Genomic DNA, 24,167 nt, shown 5'->3' with positions numbered 1-24,167 from the left:
ATGCACTGGTCCATTTAAGCAACTTTCACAGTAGTAGGAGGCTGACATTTGTGTTTTTGACCTTGGTGTGATAACATGCTTTTTCCAAAGCAATCGCTTTTTGTTGGCCACAATAGGAAGACATCAAAATCTGAAAGAAGGTACAGTGCCAACAAGTAGTATTCAACCCCCTGCAGATTCAGCAGGTTTGATAAGATGCAAATAAGTTAGAGCCTGCAAACTTCAAACAAGAGCAGGATTTATTAACAGATGCATAAATCTTACAAACCAACAAGTTATGTTGCTCAGTTAAATTTTAATAAATTTTCAACATAAAAGTGTGGGTCAATTATTATTCAACCCCTAGGTTTAATATTTTGTGGAATAACCCTTGTTTGCAATTACAGCTAATAATCGTCTTTTATAAGACCTGATCAGGCCGGCACAGGTCTCTGGAGTTATCTTGGCCCACTCCTCCATGCAGATCTTCTCCAAGTTATCTAGGTTCTTTGGGTGTCTCATGTGGACTTTAATCTTGAGCTCCTTCCACAAGTTTTCAATTGGGTTAAGGTCAGGAGACTGACTAGGCCACTGCAACACCTTGAATTTTTTCCCTCTTGAACCAGGCCTTGGTTTTCTTGGCTGTGTGCTTTGGGTCGTTGTCTTGTTGGAAGATGAAATGACGACCCATCTTAAGATCCTTGATGGAGGAGCGGAGGTTCTTGGCCAAAATCTCAAGGTAGGCCGTGCTATCCATCTTCCCATGGATGCGGACCAGATGGCCAGGCCCCTTGGCTGAGAAACAGCCCCACAGCATGATGCTGCCACCACCATGCTTGACTGTAGGGATGGTATTCTTGGGGTCGTATGCAGTGCCATCCAGTCTCCAAACGTCACGTGTGTGGTTGGCACCAAAGATCTCGATCTTGGTCTCATCAGACCAGAGAACCTTGAACCAGTCTGTCTCAGAGTCCTCCAAGTGATCATGAGCAAACTGTAGACGAGCCTTGACATGACGCTTTGAAAGTAAAGGTACCTTACGGGCTTGTATGGAACGGAGACCATTGCGGTGGAGTACGTTACTTATGGTATTGACTGAAACCAATGTCCCCACTGCCATGAGATCTTCCCTTGTTGTCCTTGGGTTAGCCTTGACTCTTCGGACAAGCCTGGCCTCGGCACGGGTGGAAACTTTCAAAGGCTGTCCAGGCCGTGGAAGGCTAACAGTAGTTCCATAAGCCTTCCACTTCCGGATGATGTTCTCAACAGTGGAGACAGGTAGGCCCAACTCCTTGGAAAGGGTTTTGTACCCCTTGCCAGCCTTGTGACCCTCCACGATCTTGTCTCTGATGGCCTTGGAATGCTCCTTTGTCTTTCCCATGTTGACCAAGTATGAGTGCTGTTCAGAAGTTTGGGGAGGGTCTTAATTAGTCAGAAAAGGCTGGAAAAAGAGATAATTAATCCAAACATGTGAAGCTCATTGTTCTTTGTGCCTGAAATACTTCTTAATACTTTAGGGGACCCAAACAGAATTCTGGTGGATTGAGGGGTTGAATAATAAATGACCCTCTGAATAAACATAATAACATTCTTTTTTGCTGCAGTGCATTTCACACTTCCAGGCTGATCTACAGTCCAAATGTCACAATGCCAAGTTAATTCCGAATGTGTAAACCTGCTAAATCTGCAGAAGGTTGAATACTACTTGTAGGCACTGTATATACAAGTGGAGCACACAGTGCCTAAAGTAGATAAAAGTAAGTTATCCTTACTGTTTAGTGTGTAGTCAATTAGAGGATAGAAAAATCCTCCCTCACTTCGAAAGCCTGTGAAAGATGATTCACCACAACTAGGGTGGCTGAAATATAGTAATGGTTTCTGATAGCCCAGTTTAGATTAAAGAGGTTGTCTACTACTTTTACATTGATGGCCTAGTCTTAGGGGCACTTTGCACACTACGACATCGCAGGTGCGATGTCGGAGGGGTCATGTCGAAAGTGACGCACTTCCGGCGTCACACTCGACATCGTAGTGTGTAAATCCTAGATGATACGATTAATGAGCGCAAAATCGTCGTAATCGTATCATCGGTGTAGTGTCTGGGAATTCCATAATTACACGACTGCGACAGGTACGATGTTGTTCCTCGTTCCTGCGGCAGCACACATCGCTGTGTATGAAGCCGCAGGAGTGAGGAACATCTCCTACCTGCGTCCTGCAGCTCACGCCGGCTATGCGGAAGGACAGAGGTGGGCGGGATGTTTACGTCCCGCTCATCTCCGCCCCTCCGCTTCTATTGGCCGCCTGCCGTGTGAAGTCGCTATGACGCCGCACAATCCGCCCCTTAATAAGGAGGCGGGTCGCCGGCCAGATCCACGTCGCAAGGCAGGTGAGTTCATGTGAAGCTGCCGTAGCAATAATGTTTGCTACGGCTGCTATCACAAGATATCGCTGCTGCAACGGGGGCGGGGACTATCGTGCTCGGCATCGCAAGCATCAGCTTGCGATGTCGTTGTGTGCAAAGTGCCCCTAAGGATAGGTCATCAATGTGTGATCGGCCAGGGTCCGACACCCAGCACCCACCCTGATCAGCTGTTTTCGGCAGCTGGTAGCCGGGAAAGCTCACTTCCGCTGATGCTTCTGATAGCGGCTGTAGCTGGGTACTGCGCATCCACCTCCTATTGATTTCAATAGGAGGCAGATGTGCAGTACCCAGCCACTGACGCTATCAGTTGACGAGGCACCTCCGGAACTGAGCATTTCTGACTACTGCCACTGGAACCAGGAACAGCTGATCGGCGGGCAAGCGGGGTGTCGGACCCCAAAAATAGGCTATCAATGTAAAAGTACTGGACAACCTCTTTAAGCCAAAATGCCAGCCTGTAAGGTCAAGTGGTATATGAGACTTGGCAGTTTCTAAAAGGCATCTGGTATACCAACCGCAAAGACTGGAATTCAGGTTTGATGATGCAGAAGAAAAAAACGATTTTGAAGAAAGAATGCTACATTTAATCCAGTTTAAGTTTAATTGGTTCTATGTTACATTACTACAGTCGCATTAGTTGGGTATTCTGCCATATTCTTTACATACTCAATTCTGTAATGATTTTAATACCATTTTTTAAGAAATGATCCTATTTAACCTCTCAGTTTACATACCTTACCCTTACCTATAATAAAGTTAGATGAGTGTCAGTGCCTGCATTGCGCCAGTCCTTCCTTTACACTTCACCAATTTCTCATATATCCACTAATTTTTTTTTAGTTGTTGCATATTTGGAAAATTTTGCACCATTTTAGGCACTGCTATATGGTGCCTATGCACTAAGCTCTTGGGTTCTACTCGTTCTGCCCAACTCTACACAAGGGGAAACTACAGACATGACAGAACCTGTAGGGGAAGATAACCCTTCCCCAACCCCAATTTGTTGTGCACCAGATAAAACAGGTCAAACAAATGATGTATGTATCGGGTCATGTCTCGCCAAACCTCAGTGTGACACCATTCTGTACCATTGGAGTTCTGCAGGATCAAGACGCAGCATCCCATACAGATAAACAGTCCATTTTCCTCCCCCTAAAGAATGCAGTCCATTTGATGAGCACGGACTGTGGAAACATATGTGAATGCATTGCAGGCTATTATAATAGAAAACACCAGGAATAACAAAAGATTTACATTTTGAACAATGGCCTGGAGTGTTTGTATGTTTATTAGAAGAGAAAATGTGCAGTGATTTAGAGCTCGGAGAAGGCGAGTCATCTGGATCTTGTACAACGCAGTCCTCTGTTCTGCTAGGGATGTATTGTCCTGGCTTCTGGCCCGTTTATCAAATAAGTAGAGTCATCTACACGAACAAAAGTACTTATAATAACTTCTTTCTTATTGAACCTCAGATTGGGGAGGGAGGGAGAGGGTTGTCGCTCCGGTCCAAGGAGGGAGGGAGAGGGTTGTCGCTCCGGTCCAAGGAGGGAGGGAGAGGGTTGTCGCTCCGGTCCAAGGAGGGAGGGAGAGGGTTGTCGCTCCGGTCCAAGGAGGGAGGGAGAGGGTTGACGCTCCGGTCCAAGGAGGGAGGGAGAGGGTTGACGCTCCGGTCCAAGGAGGGAGGGAGAGGGTTGTCGCTCCGGTCCAAGGAGGGAGGGAGAGGGTTGTCGCTCCGGTCCAAGGAGGGAGGGAGAGGGTTGTCGCTCCGGTCCAAGGAGGGAGGGAGAGGGTTGTCGCTCCGGTCCAAGGAGGGAGGGAGAGGGTTGTCGCTCCGGTCCAAGGAGGGAGGGAGAGGGTTGTCGCTCCGGTCCAAGGAGGGAGGGAGAGGGTTGTCGCTCCGGTCCAAGGAGGGAGGGAGAGGGTTGTCACTCCGGTCCAAGGAGGGAGGGAGAGGGTTGTCACTCCGGTCCAAGGAGGGAGGGAGAGGGTTGTCACTCCGGTCCAAGGAGGGAGGGAGAGGGTTGTCACTCCGGTCCAAGGAGGGAGGGAGAGGGTTGTCACTCCGGTCCAAGGAGGGAGGGAGAGGGTTGTCACTCCGGTCCAAGGAGGGAGGGAGAGGGTTGTCACTCCGGTCCAAGGAGGGAGGGAGAGGGTTGTCACTCCGGTCCAAGGAGGGAGGGAGAGGGTTGTCACTCCGGTCCAAGGAGGGAGGGAGAGGGTTGTCACTCCGGTCCAAGGAGGGAGGGAGAGGGTTGTCACTCCGGTCCAAGCAGGGAGGGAGAGGGTTGTCACTCCGGTCCAAGGAGGGAGGGAGAGGGTTGTCACTCCGGTCCAAGGAGGGAGGGAGAGGGTTGTCACTCCGGTCCAAGGAGGGAGGGAGAGGGTTGTCACTCCAGTCCAAGGTCCACTCATCTCTTCCAACAAGTCTTTCCATCAAACTTGATGGTTGCTCACTCTCCCCAGTCTCACAAGCTTGTTGCCTTGGAGTAACCCTCGACTCTGCTCTATCCTTCAAGCCACACATCCAAGCCCTCTTCACCTCATGCAGACTACAACTCAAAAATATCTCCCGGATCCGTGCTTTCCTTAACCAAGAATCAGCAAAAACATTAGTGCATGCCCTCATCATCTCCTACCTCGACTACTGCAACCTCCTGCTCTCTGGCCTCCCTTCCAACACTCTTGGACCCCTCCAATCTATCCTAAACTCTGCGGTCCGCTTAATCCACCTCTCCCCCCACTATTCCCCAGCCTCGCCACTCTGCCAATCCCTTCACTGGCTTCCCATCGCCCAACGACTCCAGTTCAAAACATTAACCATGACATACAAAGCCATGCACAACCTGTCTCCTCCTTACATCTGTGACCTAGTCTCCTGGTACCTACCTGCATGCAACCTCATATCCTCACAAGATCTCCTTCTCTACTCCTCTCTTATTTCCACAATCGCGTACAAGATTTCTCCCGTGCCTCCCCCATACTCTGGAACGCTCTACCTCAGCATATCAGACTCTCACCTACCGTGGAAAGCTTCAAGAGGAACCTCAAGACCCACCTCTTCCAACAAGCCTACAACCTACAATAGCCCTCAATCCAGTACACCACTGCACAACCAGCTCTGTCCTCACCTATTGTACCATCACCCATTCCCTGTAGACTGTGAGCCCTCGCGGGCAGGGTCCTCTCTACTCCTATACCTGTCTGTTTTGTACTGTTAATGATTGTTGTACGTATACCCTCTTTCACTTGTAAAGCGCCATGGAATAAATAGCGCTATAATAATAAATAATAATAATAATATTCTGGGTGAGGTACTTCTATTATTCCAACAGAGGACAACACACGCTTTGGCTTTAATATCCTATTACAATTCAGTCACAACCTTTCCCAGCCCCATTTGTTATATCACTAAAGGGGGGGGTAGTTTATAGAATAAGCAGTAATAAACTTCTTCACACGTTCTTTCCATTTCTCTTCTGTGCACAAACTGGAAACCAGTCCTATAATAGCTTCTGCCATGCACGCCTGCATGTCTCACCCGTACAACGTCTTCCTCCCAGAACTATTAAAAAGTCGGAGGATAGTGGATAAATCTATGGAGGGTTCTATATAAAGAGCATGATAACCATCAGGAACTCTGCCGAGTCTCAAACCTGTCACTTATAACCGGTGCAGTATAGTAGAGAACATAAACAGCAGAAAGAATAACCCAAATAAAGTAGGGCCCCGCGGCCGAGCGGTCACATCCGCCTCTGCTGGGGACAAGTCACATTCAATTAAAGCCCAAATTCCTCTAACGAGATAACACCCTATAGGCCGGCACCCACACAGTGACCTCCTGCAGATTAAAAAAAGGAATTTAGCCGCTAAAACCGAAGAAAAATGATAATTTCCTGGATTAGTAGAGAACATGTATACAAAAGGCACAGCAGCCGGTTAATAAACACATGTAAGATGAAACATTTGGCAAATATTCACAGTAAGGAAAGGGAAACTGGATTGGGAAACACTTAAGGGGATTTGACAGCTTTTTAATAAAGCCTCTGTATCATTACTGTCCGTCACCGGTCATCAGTGCCTCCCCCCATACATTCAGTTTCGGCTGTTACTCACGCACCTCCAGCCATGGAAGTCCAGACTTGGCAGCAGTGAGAACAGGACTTTGCGACATGCAGATGTTTTTCCAAGTCATTACGGTTTTATATCTCTTCACTCTACAGACTACCCACTTCTACATTATTACATTTTTTACAATCTACTTCTATTTTCCAAATTTGCTCTATAGCAGTCTATGGCGGCAACTATGGAGACAAGGTGGCCTTGTCGTGTTCCTACAGATTGTATTCTGCTGATGTACTCTCCCAGATAAAGTGTTGCAGATAGCAGAGAATGGAGGAGCTAAGGGATTAGAGAAAGTGGAATAGGGTCTAATACAAGATATAGTATTTTTGATATATTTGTAGTGCATTCCTTTTTGACTGAGCATCTGCCCTTTAACCAGGCTGTGTCCATCCTCTTTAATAGCTGGATCCTTTCTGCCCAGACACATAGGTTTTTAACCCAGACAGAGGCATTTCAAGTTAGGGTCTCGGTATATATGTAAGATCACCTTGTCGTGGTTCTTGGGCTCACATGCATTGCCCAATACATAAGCTAAGTATCTCTTTTTTTTTTTTTTTTAAATACCTCTATAGCAGTAATGCAATACCAGAGTTCACTTATTTATTGTTAGCATTTTAGAGTGCAGCTGTATGTATCGACATTATAACCACAGATGACTTGCTCACCTCGTACGATTGCGTTCACCACAACACAAGAATAAAAATTTGGTAAGAAAACAGCTGCTGTAGACTCCACAAGACCAGAGGTCTCATAATTTGTAGACCTAAAAGGAATAAAATGGTTAAATCTGCGCTACTGTTGATGTGAAGAAAAGGCGACCAAGATGAACGGATGAAAACACTGCTGTTTGTGTGAGGAAGAGGTGTGCAACACTTTGTTTTTATCCGTTCATCTTGGTCGTCTTTTCTTCACGTCAATAGTAGTCCGGATTTAACCACTTATGTCTTTTATATCTACAAATTAAAAGCTACCATATAATAGAATTAGCATCTAGATAGGAATTTGTAAGACTCTGGGAAATTAAAGGTTTACATCATCCATTTGTTCCAAAAAAAGGAAAAAAAATCTCCCAGGCCTGTGCACTTAACACCAAATGTGGTGTGAATTTACACATTATTTTCTGCAGTAAAGTATAGAGGATGCACATAAATATTCCAGGGCTGCCCCTGCTATGAGGCATCTGCCTGAGGTCTGACAGGGGTTAGGCAATATGCGGCTGCTCCCCTCTCAAAATCAGACTGAGTGCCTGTGTCGCGGGCGGAAGGGTCGGGAACATCGCTCGCCTGGGAATCGCTGGCGCTCGGGTCCGGTGCTTCTGCTCCTCGGTGGCTCGAGCACGGGGCCGGACCCGGGGGCTCGAGCAGCGCCTCCTCGCCCACGAGTGAAAAGGGGGGGAGGTTTGTGGTGGGATGTCGGTTGTGACGCCACCCACGGGTTGTGGTGATGGTGGGCACCACCGCTGTTGGTGACGGGGGATCCCGGGAGCGATGGCGGAGAGCAGCTAAGGTGTTGACCCCTCCGTGGGTAGGGGCTGTTGGTCCCGGGGCCCCGGTTGGGGAGCAGGGAGGAGGGATAGGTGCAGGTGCCGATGCAGGGAGGCAGCGTGGACGCGGGTGCAACATTGCGGTGCAGCATGGCACTGGTGTACTCATTCAGGTAGACAAGGACAGAGTCTCTGGTAAACCAAACGGCTGGATGGACAGGGCCCACAGTCAGCTGCGGTGTTTTCACTCTCCCCGGACGGGTTGATGGTGGCTGTCGTTTCCTGCACCTATGTGTATGTGTTTGACTCCTATGGCTTTCCACGGGTAGTCCGCTCCCCGGCGTGTACGTGTCGGGAGAGCCAGTTTTGCCCGCAGGCGCTGGCCCTTGGATCTCTGGCCCTAAGCGGTGGCTCTTATCCGGACGGGTTGGGCTGTTGCCTTCTGACGGGACTTGGTTGGGAATGAACCCCTGAGGTCCAGACCGCAATCAGAGAATTTGACCTTTACGGCGGCTTCCGAGCCTAGTCGGGGTCTGAGTACCCTGCCTTGGTGCTTGGCTTCAATCTGCTCCCCGGTTCAGTACCGGCGGGCCACCGCCCGACTTCGATCCTACGGTTCCGCTGACCTCAACCAACTCCTGCAGACGGCCACCACCGTCTGCCGACCTTGCTGATTGTGCCTGGGCTCCGACCCAGACACACACAGTCTTTGCTCCTGTCACTTCCACCTCTCCACTTCCACTCCAAAAACTCAACTAAACTTTTCCCACCTCCAGACCTGTGAACTCCTCGGTGGGCGGGGCCAACCGCCTGGCTCCGCCCCACCTGGTGTGGACATCAGACCCTGGAGGGAGGCAACAAGGGTTTTGTTTGACTGGTGTTCCTGACCAGGGGAGGGGGTGTGTGTATGTGGTGTTATTCTGTGATACCTGGGGTCCAGGGCGTCACACCTGACCTGCCAGGTTCGGGGTGCTGGATGGCCCGCCGGGGCCTGGGTTGAAGGGCAGCCTGCCGGGTCCAGGGTATAGGGTGGCCTGCCAGGTCCAAAAGGTAGACTGTCGAGTCAACGGTGAAGGGTGACCTGTCGGGTCCAGGGTGGAGGGTGGCCTGCTGGGTGGAGGGTGGCCTGCCGGGTCCGGGATGGAAGGTGGCCTGCCGGGTCCAGGATGGAAGGTGGCCTGCCGGATACGGGGTGGAGGGTGGCCTGCCGGGTCCAAGATGGTGGATGGCCTACCAGGTTGGGGGGTGGAGAGTGGCCCACTGGGTCTGGTGTGGAGGGTGGCCTGCCCGGTCCGGGGTGGAGGCCGGCCTGCCGATGCCAGCAACTATTTTTCAGCTGGATGTGAGTCCATAGACGCAGCCAGGTAGTCACAGGTAGGCCCTTGCACAAACACCCGTCCCCTAATAAAATAACAGCAGTCAACCTAAAAACCCTGAGTCACCCCTCTCAGGTCTTGACGTTCACACCAGGGGGCGGAGCCAGGCGGTTGGACACGCCCACCGAGGAGTTCGGATAGCCTGAGGCGGAAAAAACAGAGAGATGTTGAGGAGAGATCAGTTTTGGAGGTGAAGGAGAGCAGTAGCAAAGTGTAAACGTCTGTCAGGGATCTGGGTCGTAGCCCGGATACCCTGTGGCCAGGAGGCAGACGGTGGTTGTTGCCTGCAGGAGCCGGGAAGACGACTGGTGGAACCGTAAGGGATCGGGAGAGGGTAGTGGCCCGCCGGTACCGAACCGGGGAACCAACTGGAAACTGGAGCACCAGGAGGGGTACTCAGACCCAGAACGAGGTCCAGAAGCCACTGGACCACGTCGAATTTACTGATTGAGGTCTGGAACTTTCCCGTCCCAAGATCCGAAAGATGGCAACAGCCCACCGAGGGGGATAGAAAGCCACCGTACAGGCAGACAGATCCCACGGGCCAGCGCCTGCGATCAAACGGGTACCCCGACACACATAAAGCCGGGGAGCGGACTATCGTCACTGAGGCGTAGGCAGTCAAAATTCTACAAAACGAGGTGCAGAAGAAAGGCGGGAACCACCGAACCGGGTGGGGGACCAGACGCAGCCGGTTGCGGGCACCGACCACCATCCTTTTGGTTTACCAGGGACTCCGGTGTATCTGTCATAGTCAGTACAACAATGCCCTCGGGCTGCGCACCGCACCGCACAGCACTAACACGCCCGCACCTCGCAACCACCGGGCCCCAGGACCATCACCCCCTGCCCACGGAGGGGTCAACACCAGGCTGCATAACACCGTCCCCGGGAGCCTAGTTAACGGCAGCGGTGGTGTCCACACTCACCACAACCCGTGGGTGGCGTCACGAACTTACATCCCTAACACCACGGCCTCGGACGTGAACCTCCCCACCGAAATCCCCTCACGTAGCACCAGCCTCCCTTCAGAGCGACGTGACCCCTGGGTACGGAGGCACTCGAGACACCCACCAAACGAGCCCGGATCCGAGCGGCTCGGCTGCGGCCGAGCGCGGGGCGGTACTCATACACTTAGCTAGACCATCGGCAGTAGGTGACAGCAGGAATCCTAGGGCAGGTAGCACAATGACATAACTGCATTGTGCCATCTATGACAGGTGGTGGAGGAGGAAGAAAGAGCTGCTGACCGTGGGAGAATTTTTTTTTTTTTATTTATTTTACTGACTTATATAGCGCTATTAATTCCACAGTGCTTTACAGCCATGATCGTCACTATCCCCATTGGGGCTCACAATCTAAAATCACTAACGGGTACTTTGCACACTACGATATCGCAGGTGCGATGTCGGTGGGGTCAAATCGAAAGTGACGCACATCCGGCGTCGCTGTCGATATCGTAGTGTGTAAAGCGTTTTTGATACGATTAACGAGCGCAAAAGCGTGGTAATCTTATCATCGGTGTAGTGTCCGACATTTTCATAATTGCGCAGCAGCGACGGTACGATGTTGTTCCTCGTTCCCCTGCAGCAGCACACATCGCTGTGTGAGAAGCCGCAGGAGCGAGGAACATCAGCTTACCTGCGTCACCGCGGCTCACACCGACTATGCGGAAGGACGGAGGTGGGCGGGATGTTTACGTCCTGCTCATCTCCGCCCCTCCGCTTCTATTGGCCGCCTGCCGTGTGATGTCGCTGTGACGCTGCACAACCCGCCCCCTTAGGAAGGAGGCGGGTCGCCGGCCAGAGTGACGTCGCAGGGCAGGTAAGTGCGTGTGAAGCTGCCGTAGCGATAATGTTCACTACGGCAGCTATCACAAGATATCGCTGCTGCGACGGGTGCGGGTACAATCGCGCTCGGCATCGCAAGCATCGGTTTGCGATGTTGTAGTGTGCAAAGTACCCCTAACAGTATGTATTTGGAGTGTGGAAGGAAACTAGAGAAGCCGGAGAAAACCACACAAACACAGTGAGACCATACAAGCTCCTTGCAGATGTTCTCCTTAGTGAGTGGGATTTTAACCCAGGACCCCATGGGTGTTTTTCAATTATTATGTAAAAAGAGGCAGAGGGCAGGTTCGCCAACCTGACTTTTTCATTTTTTCTGGACAGCTTATCAAAAAATCATGGACAGGCAATATTGTTTACGGACTCATTGGAAAACCGTAATAAATCTTTATGATAATAAATAATCCATTCCTACAGCCCATAATTCTGATAAGACATTCACCGTAAACTGGAAAATAATGACAGTAGCAGTCGAATTAATCTCTATACGTTTCTTCAGCTTCAAAAATATCTCAGACACCTTAGAATATTTTTACAGCTAGAGGAATAAAGTGCCCTATTTTAACGGACTGTCCTGGAATTTCTGGACGGTTGGCAACCCAGGCACAGAGGGGTGCATTATACTGTATGGGGGCTACAAAGGGGGACATTATACTGTATGGGGGCAACAAAGGGGAACAGAGGGGGACATTATCAGTGTGTGGAAGCCACAATGGGGGGCATTATTAATGTATGGGGACCACAATGGGAACATAGTGTATGGGGCCACAGAGGGGTGTATTATACTGTATGGGGGCCACAAAGGGGAACATAATGTATGGGGCCGCAGAGGGGGACATTATTAATGTGTGGGGACCATAATGGGGAAAATAATCAGTGTATGGTGCCACAAAATGGTGTGTGGAGGCCACAATGGGGAACAGAATTAGTGTATGGGTGTTAGAATTATGTGAGGGCCAGAATGAGGGACAATATTACATTTTGGGGGACATTATTATTGTGTGGGGGCAAATATTTGGGACATCATTTTGGGGTAGATGTATTTTGATCACCTCTTATTTCATTCTATTGCAATGTTGTGGTGACCAACAAAACGTAATCCCCCTTTACAAAATATCATTCCCATCATCACTGTACACAGGAGCTCAAGATCCAACCTTAAAAGGGTTATTCCCATCTCCAGGTTCCTATCCTAATATGTAGTAGGTGTAATAATAATATCAGCAAATACCTCCCATTAGAGATGTAGTATAGTTCTCCTGATGTAGCAATGTCTCTTACCTCATGTGCAGGGCATTGCAGCTTAGGTATTCATAGTTACGGCCATGACAAAGTAACGGTCACTATATGAGTGGACAGAACCATGGATACCTAAGCTGCAATGCCCTGCACATGAGGTAAGGGACATAGCTAATCAGGAGAACTATACTACATTTCTAATTGGAGGTATGGTATTTGCTAATAATAATAATAAATAATAATAATAAATAAAAAATATCATTACACCTACTATATATTAGGATAGGATCTTGGAAATGGGAATAACCCTTTAAATTCCTCCTTCCTTGCTCCAAAACATGTATTATTCCCATTAGCCGTGTCCCTATAAGCTCATATTCAAATCTTTACAAACACTGTGGCAAATTTCAGAATAAAATGTATTGGCTCAATACATTTTATAAAACTGTGGGAACGTATAGAGGTAATCCATGGTCAAATATATATCCATTGCTCCTTTGCAAGCAAATGTGAAAAACTTCAAAGGCAAGTGTGCTCCAATTGGGGACATGTGCCAGGCTGCAGAATTTCCCCTTTTAAGGATTCTTACTTTATGCATCACAAATTTGCAAAAAAGCGGCACGTCTGCAAATTCCTAAACACAAAGTTCATCATGTCATTATTAATCTAGACAAGTAATTGCCACAAGAAATATGTTCCATGTCCCTAGAGAAAACAAACCCTCAGGTCCACAAGTCTCCCATTACAACAATAAACAATGAGAAAAATCAGCTCAATCAACAAAGTGACTGAGACTTGCGGGCACTGAGTGATGTCGGCACTGTAGACGGGAGCGGCAGAGTACAGGGACTCAGACGCCTGTCCATGCCAGAGATTAATGACAGAATAATATATAATCCACAGGCGTCATCTCTCTCACCAGTCACCCATGGACAGGGCAACCTTGGAGATCCAGCCAAAAAAAGTCTCAAGAAGATTACAGGAATTGGGAAAAGGGTCTCATTTTTTATTTGTACGTTAATAATTTTAGAAGGAGTTTAGGATTGATGGCTGTAATATATAAGGTGAGAGACCAAAAATTTTAATTTTTTATTTTTAAAAAAGAATCTGCTTTTATTCCTCCTAAATATATTCGATTCTTTTCAACAGGTCTGTTACTTAAGGCCGCTTTACACGCTGCGATATCGTTACCGATATCGCTAGCGTGCGTACCCGCCCCGATCAGTTGTGCGGCACGGGCAAATCGCTGCTCATGGCGCACAACATTGCTTGCACCCGTCACACTACTTACCTGCCTAGCAACGTCGCTGTGACCGGCGAACCGCCTCCTTTCTAAGGCGGCGGTTCATTCGGCGTTACAGCAATGTCACTAAGCGGGCGCCCAATAGAAGCGGAGGGGCGGAGATGAGCAGGACGTAACATCCCGCCCACCTCCTTCCTTCCGCATTGCGGGCGGCCGCAGGTAAGGTGAGGTTCCTCGTTCCTGCGGTGTCACACCTTGCGATGTGTGTTGCCGCAAGAACGATGAACTACATCGTACACGCAGCAGCAACGATAATTGGGAATAGAGGGGCATGTCACCGATTAGCGTTTTTGCACGTTTTTGCGACGATGCAAAATCGCTCATAGGTGTCACACGCAACGACATCGTTAAAGCGGCCGGGTGTGCGTCACAAATTCCGTGACCCCAACAAGATCGTTTGAGCGATGTCGTAGCGTGTAAAGCGGCCTTTAGTCTCCTTCATGTGAATGGTAATGATTTTCAAGGAAAGACAGAGCAAGACAGGTACAAATATCAATGTAGACATCTCCGAGTGTGTTTACCTGTGTTGGCCGTATATCCTACGATATAATTGAATGAACCCAAAAATTTTCCTGATCTTCGACTGTATTTTTCTGATTCTAAGACGCACTTTTCGTCCCAAATGTTTGAGAGGAAAATGAGGGGTGCGTCTTATAATCCGAATACAGCTTACCGGGGGGTGGTGGAGCGGGGTAACAGGAGGCAGGGGCAATGCTGTAGGCTGTGAGATGGGCTGTGCTGCAGGCTGTGGGGCAGGGACCGCCATTCTGAAAATGTCGGCGGCGCGGGCTTCAAATAATGGCGCACGAAGTCGGTGCATGCGCAGATGGAGCTCTCAGCTCAAAGTCTCATCTGTGCACATGCCACCTCTAGTCAATTGGTCTCCCTGCATTGCACTTAAGGTAAATGGTGCCTGGAGGTGGCGCCTGCAGATGAGATCTCTGCTTGTTATTGAACTGATAGCTCAATCTGTGCACGCGCCGACTACAGGCACCATTTCTTTGAAGCCTGCACAGCCATTTCTGGATGGTTCCACTGACTCTGCGCCCGCAGCGAGCATCCGTGACACCTGTTGCACCACCCGCAGCATTGCCCTACTCCACCACCGCCCCTGTCTCCTGTGACCCCACTCTACCACTACTGCCACACACCCCCATCTGGTAAGACACCACAGGATTATAAGATGGACCCCATATTTTTTTTGTGCCTTTTTTTTCCTCTAAATTTGGGGTGCATCTTATAATCTGGTGCGTCTTATAAAACGAAAAATACAGTTATTCATGGATGAGCAGCAGCATTCCAGCTGTTGTGAAACTATTAAGCTAGTGTTAAGTCTGCCAGAGAACCTAAGCTTAAAAAGGCTACTACTGACAGACTTGGCGCTAGCAGGTCCCAGAGAAACCAGTCTATGCTCTTTAGCCTCTATAGAGGGATCTGGATTTACAATGGGACCCCCTGGATGGAGTCAAAGGAGTTGCAGCTGGCCGGAAGAGCAAGATCGAGGCAAGTGTGACGCCCTGGGCAAGCCAGGGGTCACAGGTCATGACACCACCACACCCTACATCCCGGATAGGTACACCGAAGCTACACCAAAAATCCTTGTTGCCTTCCTCCAGGGGCTGATGTCCACACCAGGGGGTGGGCCAGGCGGTTGGCTCCGCCCACCGAGGAGTTCACAGCCCTGGAGGCGGGAAAACCAAGCAGTTCAGTTGAGATAGAGTTTGAAGTAAGAGTGAAGTGGTAGAGGAGCAAAGGAGAGGAGTTAAAGTGGAAGAGAAAGCGACAGTTGAGAAAGCCTGAAGTTGGTCCGGGTGTGTGCCCCGGACTGAGACAGCAAGGATAGCAGACGGCGGTGACCGTCTGCAGGAGAGGCTGATCGGAGGTTGCCGAAAGGACCGTGGACGGGTGGTGGCCCGGCGGTACCGGAGCGTTATACGAAGTGAAGCCAGCACCATTGGCAGGGGCCTTTCGGATCCCGGCAAGGCTTGGAGTCGCCGTGAATTTGCCAAATCCGTCAGTGAAGGGGACCTCCTGGGTCTCCCAACAGCTAAGTCCCGATTGAAGGCAACAGTCCAACCGTAGGAGAGAGACACCGCCACCGCCAAAGCACCAGTTTCTCAGGGCCAGCGCCTGTGGGCAAAGAGGGGCTCCTCCGACCCATATCCAAGCCGGGGAGCGGGTTACCGGTGCGAACCCATCGCTACCAACATAGACTTAGGTGCAGGAAAAGGGACAGTCACCGTCAACTACTGGGGAAAAGCAACAGCAGCCGTCCGTGGGAACCGTCTTTCCAGCTGTGTGTTTTACCGAGAACTGTGTCCCCGTCTCAGGCTGAGTGAGTACCACAGTGCCGTGAAGCACAGCGCTGCCCCCGCGTCCCTGCACCGGACCCGCCATCCCTCATCACCCACCTAATCACTGGGCCCCGGACAACCACCCCCTACCCACGGAGGGGAGAACCAACAACTTTGCGCTCCCTGTCACCGCTCCCGGGATCCCCATACAGAGCAGCGGTGGTGTCCACACAATCACCACAACCGTGGGTGGCGTCACGGACAATAAACAATCCCAAAAACCAATCCCTTTTCACTCACGGGCGAGGAGCGCCGCTCGAGTCCCCGGGATCCGGCCCATCACTCGAGCCACTGAGCAGCAGCAGGCCGCGGCAGCAGCGGCAGCCGGACCCGAGCAGTGGGAGAGCGCGGCGTCCCCTCCTCCGCCCGCGACACAAGGATCATCACATCAAGCAGGGTTAGTATCAGGAGGGACAGAACTAGGAATAGAAATCAGAACACAAGATTATAGTCAAAGGAAGAGCTGGGGTTGGGTACCAGGAGATCAATCAATAAGAAGAGCTGGGCTCAAAATCAGGACAGATTACAGAGACTAACATCATCAAGGTACAAACGGGGTCAAGATTGTGATAAATGCAATAGGTAATGGCAACAGAGTACTGATATAAATCACAGCACGATAACTGGGAACTCCCAGCAGTGTACAGGAAGGTCAGAGGGGTTGTCCAGTATAAATATATTGATGACCTATCCATAGGACGGGTCATCAGTATTAGATGAGTGGGTGTCTGATACCCAGCAACCCAACCGATCAGCTGTTACAAGCTCCAATAGCGGATGAATGTAAACATATGATAAGGAGCAGAAAATACATACTGACTTCTCCAGGTACTGCAGAACATGTCCTATTCATATGAGAAGTTCTGTAGTACATAAAAGAGGGGCCACTGCACAATAAATGGAGCTGGGCTTTTCTGCTGCGCTCCATATGTTTACATCCATACATGTTAACGGGACAATTCATATAAGTGGGGTCTGGTACTGCCCCATTGGCCACAGCAGAGAGCTGGGCAGCACACCATAGGGTGGTTTGGCGCCCCTGAGGCTTTAGTCGCCACGGAGGTACTGCACCTCATCCAGAGGCGTGGTATTCCATCCTGGGTAAGGAGGTCATCCACCGGTATGCACACAATGCACACACACTCTCACTAGCAACATTTCACTGGACGGTGATTTGAACAAGTTGCACCTGTGATGTCACCATAGGAACGCACAGTCCAGGCCAGGCTGGGGGGTGGAGTCTAGTTAGTGGGACCACACTCTAGGAAGGGAGGCAGTAAGAATTAGAAGTGGAGGAGAAAATACCTGTGGTCCGGAGCTGCTGCAGCTCGACCCAGGCGCAAGATAAAAGGGGTCCTAGAGACCACGGGGGTGCCATAACCTCCCGTGGCCTTGCTCCACATATACAGTTAGGTCCAGAAATATTTGGACAGTGACACAATTTTCGCGAGTTGGGCTCTGCATGCCACCACATTGGATTTGAAATGAAACCTCTACAACAGAATTCAAGTGCAGATTGTAACGTTTAATATGAAGGTTTGAACAAAAATATCTGATAGAAATTGTAGGAATTGTACACATTTCTTTACAAACACTCCACATTTTAGGAGGTCAAAAGTAATTGGACAAATAAACCAAACCCAAACAAAATATTTTTATTTTCAATATTTTGTTGCGAATCCTTTGGAGCCAATCAATGCCTTAAGTCTGGAACCCATGGACATCACCAAACGCTTGGTTTCATCCTTCTTAATGCTTTGCCAGGCCTTTACAGCCGCAGCCTTCAGGTCTTGCTTGTTTTTGGGTCTTTCCGTCTTAAGTCTGGATTTGAGCAAGTGAAATGCATGCTCAATTGGGTTAAGATCTGGTGATTGACTTGGCCATTGCAGAATGTTCCACTTTTTTGCACTCATGAACTCCTGGGTAGCTTTGGCTGTATGCTTGGGGTCATTGTCCATCTGTACTATGAAGCGCCGTCCGATCAACTTTGCGGCATTTGGCTGAATCTGGGCTGAAAGTATATCCCGGTACACTTCAGAATTCATCTGGCTACTCTTGTCTGCTGTTATGTCATCAATAAACACAAGTGACCCAGTGCCATTGAAAGCCATGCATGCCCATGCCGTCACGTTGCCTCCACCATGTTTTACAGAGGATGTGGTGTGCCTTGGATCATGTGCCATTCCCTTTCTTCTCCAAACTTTTTTCTTCCCATCATTCTGGTACAGGTTGATCTTTGTCTCATCTGTCCATAGAATACTTTTCCAGAACTGAGCTGGCTTCATGAGGTGTTTTTCAGCAAATTTAACTCTGGCCTGTCTATTTTTGGAATTGATGAATGGTTTGCATCTAGATGTGAACCCTTTGTATTTACTTTCATGGAGTCTTCTCTTTACTGTTGACTTAGAGACAGATACACCTACTTCACTGAGAGTGTTCTGGACTTCAGTTGATGTTGTGAACGGGTTCTTCTTCACCAAAGAAAGTATGCGGCGATCATCCACCACTGTTGTCATCCGTGGACGCCAAGGCCTTTTTGAGTTCCCAAGCTCACCAGTCAATTCCTTTTTTCTCAGAATGTACCCGACTGTTGATTTTGCTACTCCAAGCATGTCTGCTATCTCCCTGATGGATTCTTTCTTTTTCTTCAGCCTCAGGATGTTCTGCTTCACCTCAATTGAGAGTTCCTTAGACCGCATGTTGTCTGGTCACAGCAACAGCTTCCAAATGCAAAACCACACACCTGTAATCAACCCCAGACCTTTTAACTACTTCATTGATAACAGGTTAACGAGGGAGACGCCTTCTGAGTTAATTGCAGCCCTTAGAGTCCCTTGTCCAATTACTTTTGGTCCCTTGAAAAAGAGGAGGCTATGCATTACAGAGCTATGATTCCTAAACCCTTTCTCCGATTTGGATGTGAAAACTCTCATATTGCAGCTGGGAGTGTGCACTTTCAGCCCATATTATATATACAATTGTATTTCTGAACATGTTTTTGTAAACAGCTAAAATAACAAAACTTGTGTCACTGTCCAAATATTTCTGGCCCTGACTGTAATCACAGGTGGAAGGACTTGGCCACAAAGGTGACTGGCCCCTCAACTAGTGCAGAACTACAAGGCTCAGCTAGCAAACCGGAGGCGGAGGTAACTTCAAAGGCCAAAGCCGAATCCGCTGGAAGGTGACCACATAGGGCCAAAAGATATAGCTTCCCGCCACCCAACTGGGTCCGCGGACACCGGCTTAGGGCACTGTGTACGTAGGCATGGGATAGGAGGGCGAGTAGTCAGTGTAGGAAGATGACCAGGGAAGGAACACATGAAGGGTGAACTGGTATTGACCTCCGAACTATCCGGGCAGCATTTGATCGTCCGGACGTGATAATCTGGAACCTGCCTCAGTGAGTAAAAACTTTTGTGACTGCATCCCTGTGTCGCTCAGTTATTCACCTGCGCCTCCAGCCCTGCACCCCCGTCATCACCTGCTACTACTACCCCCATCCATCCTGGGGCCCAGCTCTGCCTGTGGAGAGCTATACCAACCAAGCTGCGTCACCATCTGCTCCGGAGGTCCCCATCCAGCAGCGGTGGCACCTAACTTGCCGCATACTACCGGTGGCGTCATGAACTACTATCCCCATCATCATCCCTACTTGTACTGACACCGCCGGGGTCACAGAGCTGGGCCTTGCCACCACAGTGTTCCAGAAACGGAACCGCGGCCCGGTAACGAGTAACCCCCAGGCCTCGGTGCAGGCGTGTCAGTGGCACCATAAGTCCCAACAACACCAACATCCATGACTGGATAACACCTATGAAACCCAGTATTTTAGGCCTTTAAGTCTTCTCCATCACCAGCAACGTTTGTAGGGAGAATATGGCGGCACCTGGGAACAGAAGCAGACGTTGCTAGAGCAGATACAGCTCAGCATATAATAAATGGCTTCTCAAATCCGAGTTTCACGGTCCATGTATGCACTACAATTTCCACACCTATGCCGAGTCTCTTGTCCGCAACAGACTCATGTTAGCATATGTTGAGTTTTGGGTCAACATACAAATGGGCGTTCCGCAAATGATGGACTTGTGAGGTCAGCACGAATTCCAACATTTCCTGATAATGGTCTGACAGGCTGTGGATGTCTGTGAAAATACAATAATATTGCAATAATAGCAGAAATCATGGAAATGTTGGCTAGGAGTATGGCTATTAACTACCCCATGGGACCTAAGGGAAGCGCCAGTCTGAAACCTTACATGAATATACCTTCTGATGCTAATGTTAGACCTCAGCATCCTTTACAGAGAGAACAAGCATATTTGATGATACCATATGCCAACGCCTGTCAATCACAGCACACTAAAGCATCGGGGAGAAGAAGAGCAATCGGGGTCAATGGGACTCTTGCATCTAAAGCATACACAAATGCACTGCTCAGAGGATCTCTACTCTGAAGGACTGGAGATCAGATCTAAACTGAAAACACAGTTGCAGAGATGTAATATTTTATTGAGGAATATACAGTACAGACCAAAAGTTTGGACACACCTTCTCATCTCTAGAACAACTATTAAGAAGAGACTTTGTGCAGCAGGCCTTCATGGTAAAATAGCTGCTAGGAAACCACTGCTAAAGGACAGGCAACAAGCAGAAGAGACTTGTTTGGGCTAAAGAATACAAGGAATGAATAATAGACCAGTGGAAATTTGTGTTTGGTCTGATGAGTCTAAATTTGAGATCTTTGGATCCAACCACCGTGTCTTTGTAGTAAAGGTGAACGGATGGACTCTCCATGGCTGGTTCCCACCATGAAGATTGGAGGAGGAGGTGTGATGGTGTGGGGGTGATTTTCTGGTGACACTGTTGGGGATTTATTCAAAATTGAAGGCATACAGAACCAGCATGGCTACCACAGCATCTTGCAGCGGCATGCTATTCCATCCGGTTTGCTTTTAGTTGGACCATCATTTATTTTCAACAGGACAATGACCCCAAACACACCTCCAGGCCGTGTAAAGGCTATTTGACTAAGGAGGAGAGTGATGGGGTGCTACGCCAGATGACCTGGTCTCCACAGTCACCAGACCTGAACCTAATCGAGATGGTTTGGGGTGAGCTGGACCGCAGGGTGAAGGCAAAAGGGCCAACAAGTGCTAAGCATCTCTGGGAACTCCTTCAAGACTGTTGGAAAACCCATTTCCGGTGACTACCTCTTGAAGCTCATCAAGAGAATGCCAAGGGTGTGCAAAGCAGTAATCAAAGCAAAAGATGGCTACTTTGAAGAACCTAGAATATAAAACATATTTTCAGTTGTTTCACATTTTTTTAAGTACTTCATTCCACATGTTTTAATTCATAGTTTTGATGCCTTCAATGTGAATCTACAATTTTCAGAGTCATGAAAATAAAGAAAACTCTTTGAATGAGAAGGTGTGTCCAAACGTTTGGTCTGTACTGTATATTTGGGACCCTCTAATACGAACGGATGTGTGGTTCACAGATAGCCCAACTGGTAAATCTGGTGGAGGAACACTGTATATAGGCACCCGAAGAATGCGAAGGGAATAACTTGTGACACAAACAAAATCAAGATCCCCATCTGTATAAGTATACAACCCCAGCATCCACAAATAAACTCCAGGCCGCTGTGTGTTGTCTCGTGTGTGCAGCATAACGTATACAGTGGTCTCTGCCCGGTGTGTGATTACATGTCAGAAAAGGAAACACATTGCACTTGGCTCCAAATATCCAAATAATCTGGGTTTACATTTCACTATTTTGCAAAACCAAGCATCTTTTGAGTAAATAATTTGCAGCTTTCCCCATAAAGGATTATAAAACCTGTTTACTGAACGCACAGAAGTGACGGTGGGCCGGACTCTGAAGTCACTTGGCAAGGCGATGACTGGTGTTATATGTAAAAACGGACCTGTCATCAAGGAAAAAAATGGCCAGTTCTTTGCTCTTTTTTATTCCCACTGCTCTACTTCTATTTTCCAGAGATATGGTCCTTTTCATTTTCACCATGTCCAGCAGAACCTACAAGAGATTACAGTTATAGATAGTGACTTACAGCTGACATTCTTTCTGATGGAGCTGTTCACTTTTCCAGTGTTTTCCAACTGGCCCAGACCGACACGAAAACTTCTCCAGCTACTACTCGTCTGTAGATATTACACAAAAGACACACTGTATTATGACCTGCACATTAGCTCCCTCACTGTATTATGATCCACACATTAGCCCCCAAACTGTATAATGACCCCTGCAGTAGCCCTCAAATTGTATAATGGCCTCCGCATTAGCCTCCCCAAACTGTATAATGGCTCCCACATAAGCCCCAAAATTGTGTAATGGTCCCTGCATTAACTCCCAACTGTATACTGGCCCCTACATTAGCCCCTAAAATGCATAATGGATCCCACACTTTGAGGGCCTCCCACAGTACTCCCCTCTGGTTGCTGGGCCCGGGGTGACTGGAAAAGGCAAAAAAATATCATAAAAAATGCAATAATTAGGGTAGATTGTGACTGTGTAGTTTGGTGTAGACACCTGCAGAAAACAAACACACAGTATTTTCTGGCTGCTACAGCTATGAATATATGAACAAACTAAATCCCTAGACCCAACTAGAGATGAGCAGGACACACAGATGATGTTGCGCCCTGGACAATCAAAAGCCGCGGAAGGCAAGAGATTTGCAGGCCTCCCATATAACTGCCAAGTACCAACTGCCAAGTACCACTGGCCTGGACGCTGGAATGGAGTGCCGTGACTCGATCTGCTCATCTCTAGCTCCATCAGTCCCGAATGCAGCGGAAAAGCCCCGGATTTGAGTTTCCTCTGACAACTGTCAGGGTAGAAGGAAATTGTAAACGGGTGTGGCTTGGGGTGGGATCAAAATTACCTGCTACTTTGTATTGGTATACTCGTATCACATAAAATCCCAAATAAATACAGTACATTTAACTTTGTGGATGTAACATGAAAAAATGTGGAAAACGTCATAGGGTAGGAATACTTTGTTAAGCCACTGTATGTTCATTTTTCAAGTGAGTCATGAATCAAAATCGAACAACAAAGTTAATGAAGTTTATGGATCCGGTAAAAACTTGGCCAACTCACTTATGGCATCTTAGTTGTATCCTAGTACTGTCTGTGCAGTAACAGAAGAAAATAGCGAAGAGGAGCTGAGGTCTGCAAGTGCACATGTAAGCCCAACAGTGCACTTGCAGAGCTAATTTACATATGTGTCAAAAATTATAAACAAGGGAGCACCATGAAGAAACAAGTATGTCTGTAAAGTATTTACATTGCCCTATCCTGTTCTTCTCTTTAAAGGGAATCCATTTTTTATTATTGCTGGCACAGACACCACTGCTCAATGTAGGCAGGGCGAGTGTAAAAAAGACTGCATTGTGCTGTACCCCTAGGGTCACTGCTGCCACTGCCCGTCTTTGAATGTTTTATGTTGGAAGTTGAGAGCAGCACAGAGAGCCCAGAGAAGGTCTGGGAGGTCTGGCACACATTGCACAGCGCTGTGGCGGATAAGTGACACTTGGTAGGCAGCTGCCAACCTGCAAAAAATTTTCCTGGCTTTAATTTTTGCAAACAAATCACGCCGGATTTGTCCAATACTAGCATTTACTGAGCTCATTGGCAAGCACCGCATTAACATGAATAGGATAAATACTGCCAGTCTGTGTTCTCAGTGCTGATTAATCATAAATGCTCCAGGGGGACCACGTTACAAACAAGATTCGCTAACCCAAAACAGACAATTATATCCTGAGCTGCATTGTGTTGTACAGTTTACTTCATAAACTGAAGGAAAAGCCTGGAGAGGGCCCCTATTATTGGGTTTAGAGAGGGCCAAAAGTGTGCTACCCAGATGAGTCAGGCAATTGGAGAGTAAAGACCAAAACGGCATTATTAATGCGCATTAATGATACGGTAATAAATGTAATTAATGCTACAACATACAAAATATCCTAAACTAGCTTTTTCTTCTCCATCTACTTTTCTCTACGCAGTCT

The 24,167-nt window shown here is 48.4% G+C and overlaps 1 protein-coding gene across 5 annotated transcripts in view; it reads right to left on the bottom strand.

Annotated features, from left to right (window-relative positions):
* Positions 1-24,167, bottom strand: part of RIPOR3 (RIPOR family member 3) — a 259,002-nt gene that overhangs the window by 224,160 nt on the left and 10,675 nt on the right. The window contains exon 1 of one of the 5 annotated variants that reach the window (XM_075350604.1): positions 22,205-22,220. The exons of 3 other annotated variants lie outside the window; for them this stretch is intronic. In XM_075350604.1, the coding sequence (XP_075206719.1) occupies positions 22,205-22,213 (9 nt within the window). In that variant the 5' untranslated portion in view covers positions 22,214-22,220. Of the gene's footprint in view, positions 1-22,204; positions 22,221-24,167 lie in introns of those variants that run through there. One more of the 5 variants, XM_075350603.1, reaches the window with a different exon arrangement.

Source organism: Anomaloglossus baeobatrachus, chromosome 5 (genome assembly GCF_048569485.1).
Source record: "Anomaloglossus baeobatrachus isolate aAnoBae1 chromosome 5, aAnoBae1.hap1, whole genome shotgun sequence".
Taxonomy (NCBI): domain Eukaryota; kingdom Metazoa; phylum Chordata; class Amphibia; order Anura; family Aromobatidae; genus Anomaloglossus; species Anomaloglossus baeobatrachus.
The sequence above is the reverse complement of the archived record's forward strand: the minus strand, read 5'-3'. Positions and strand labels throughout refer to the sequence as shown.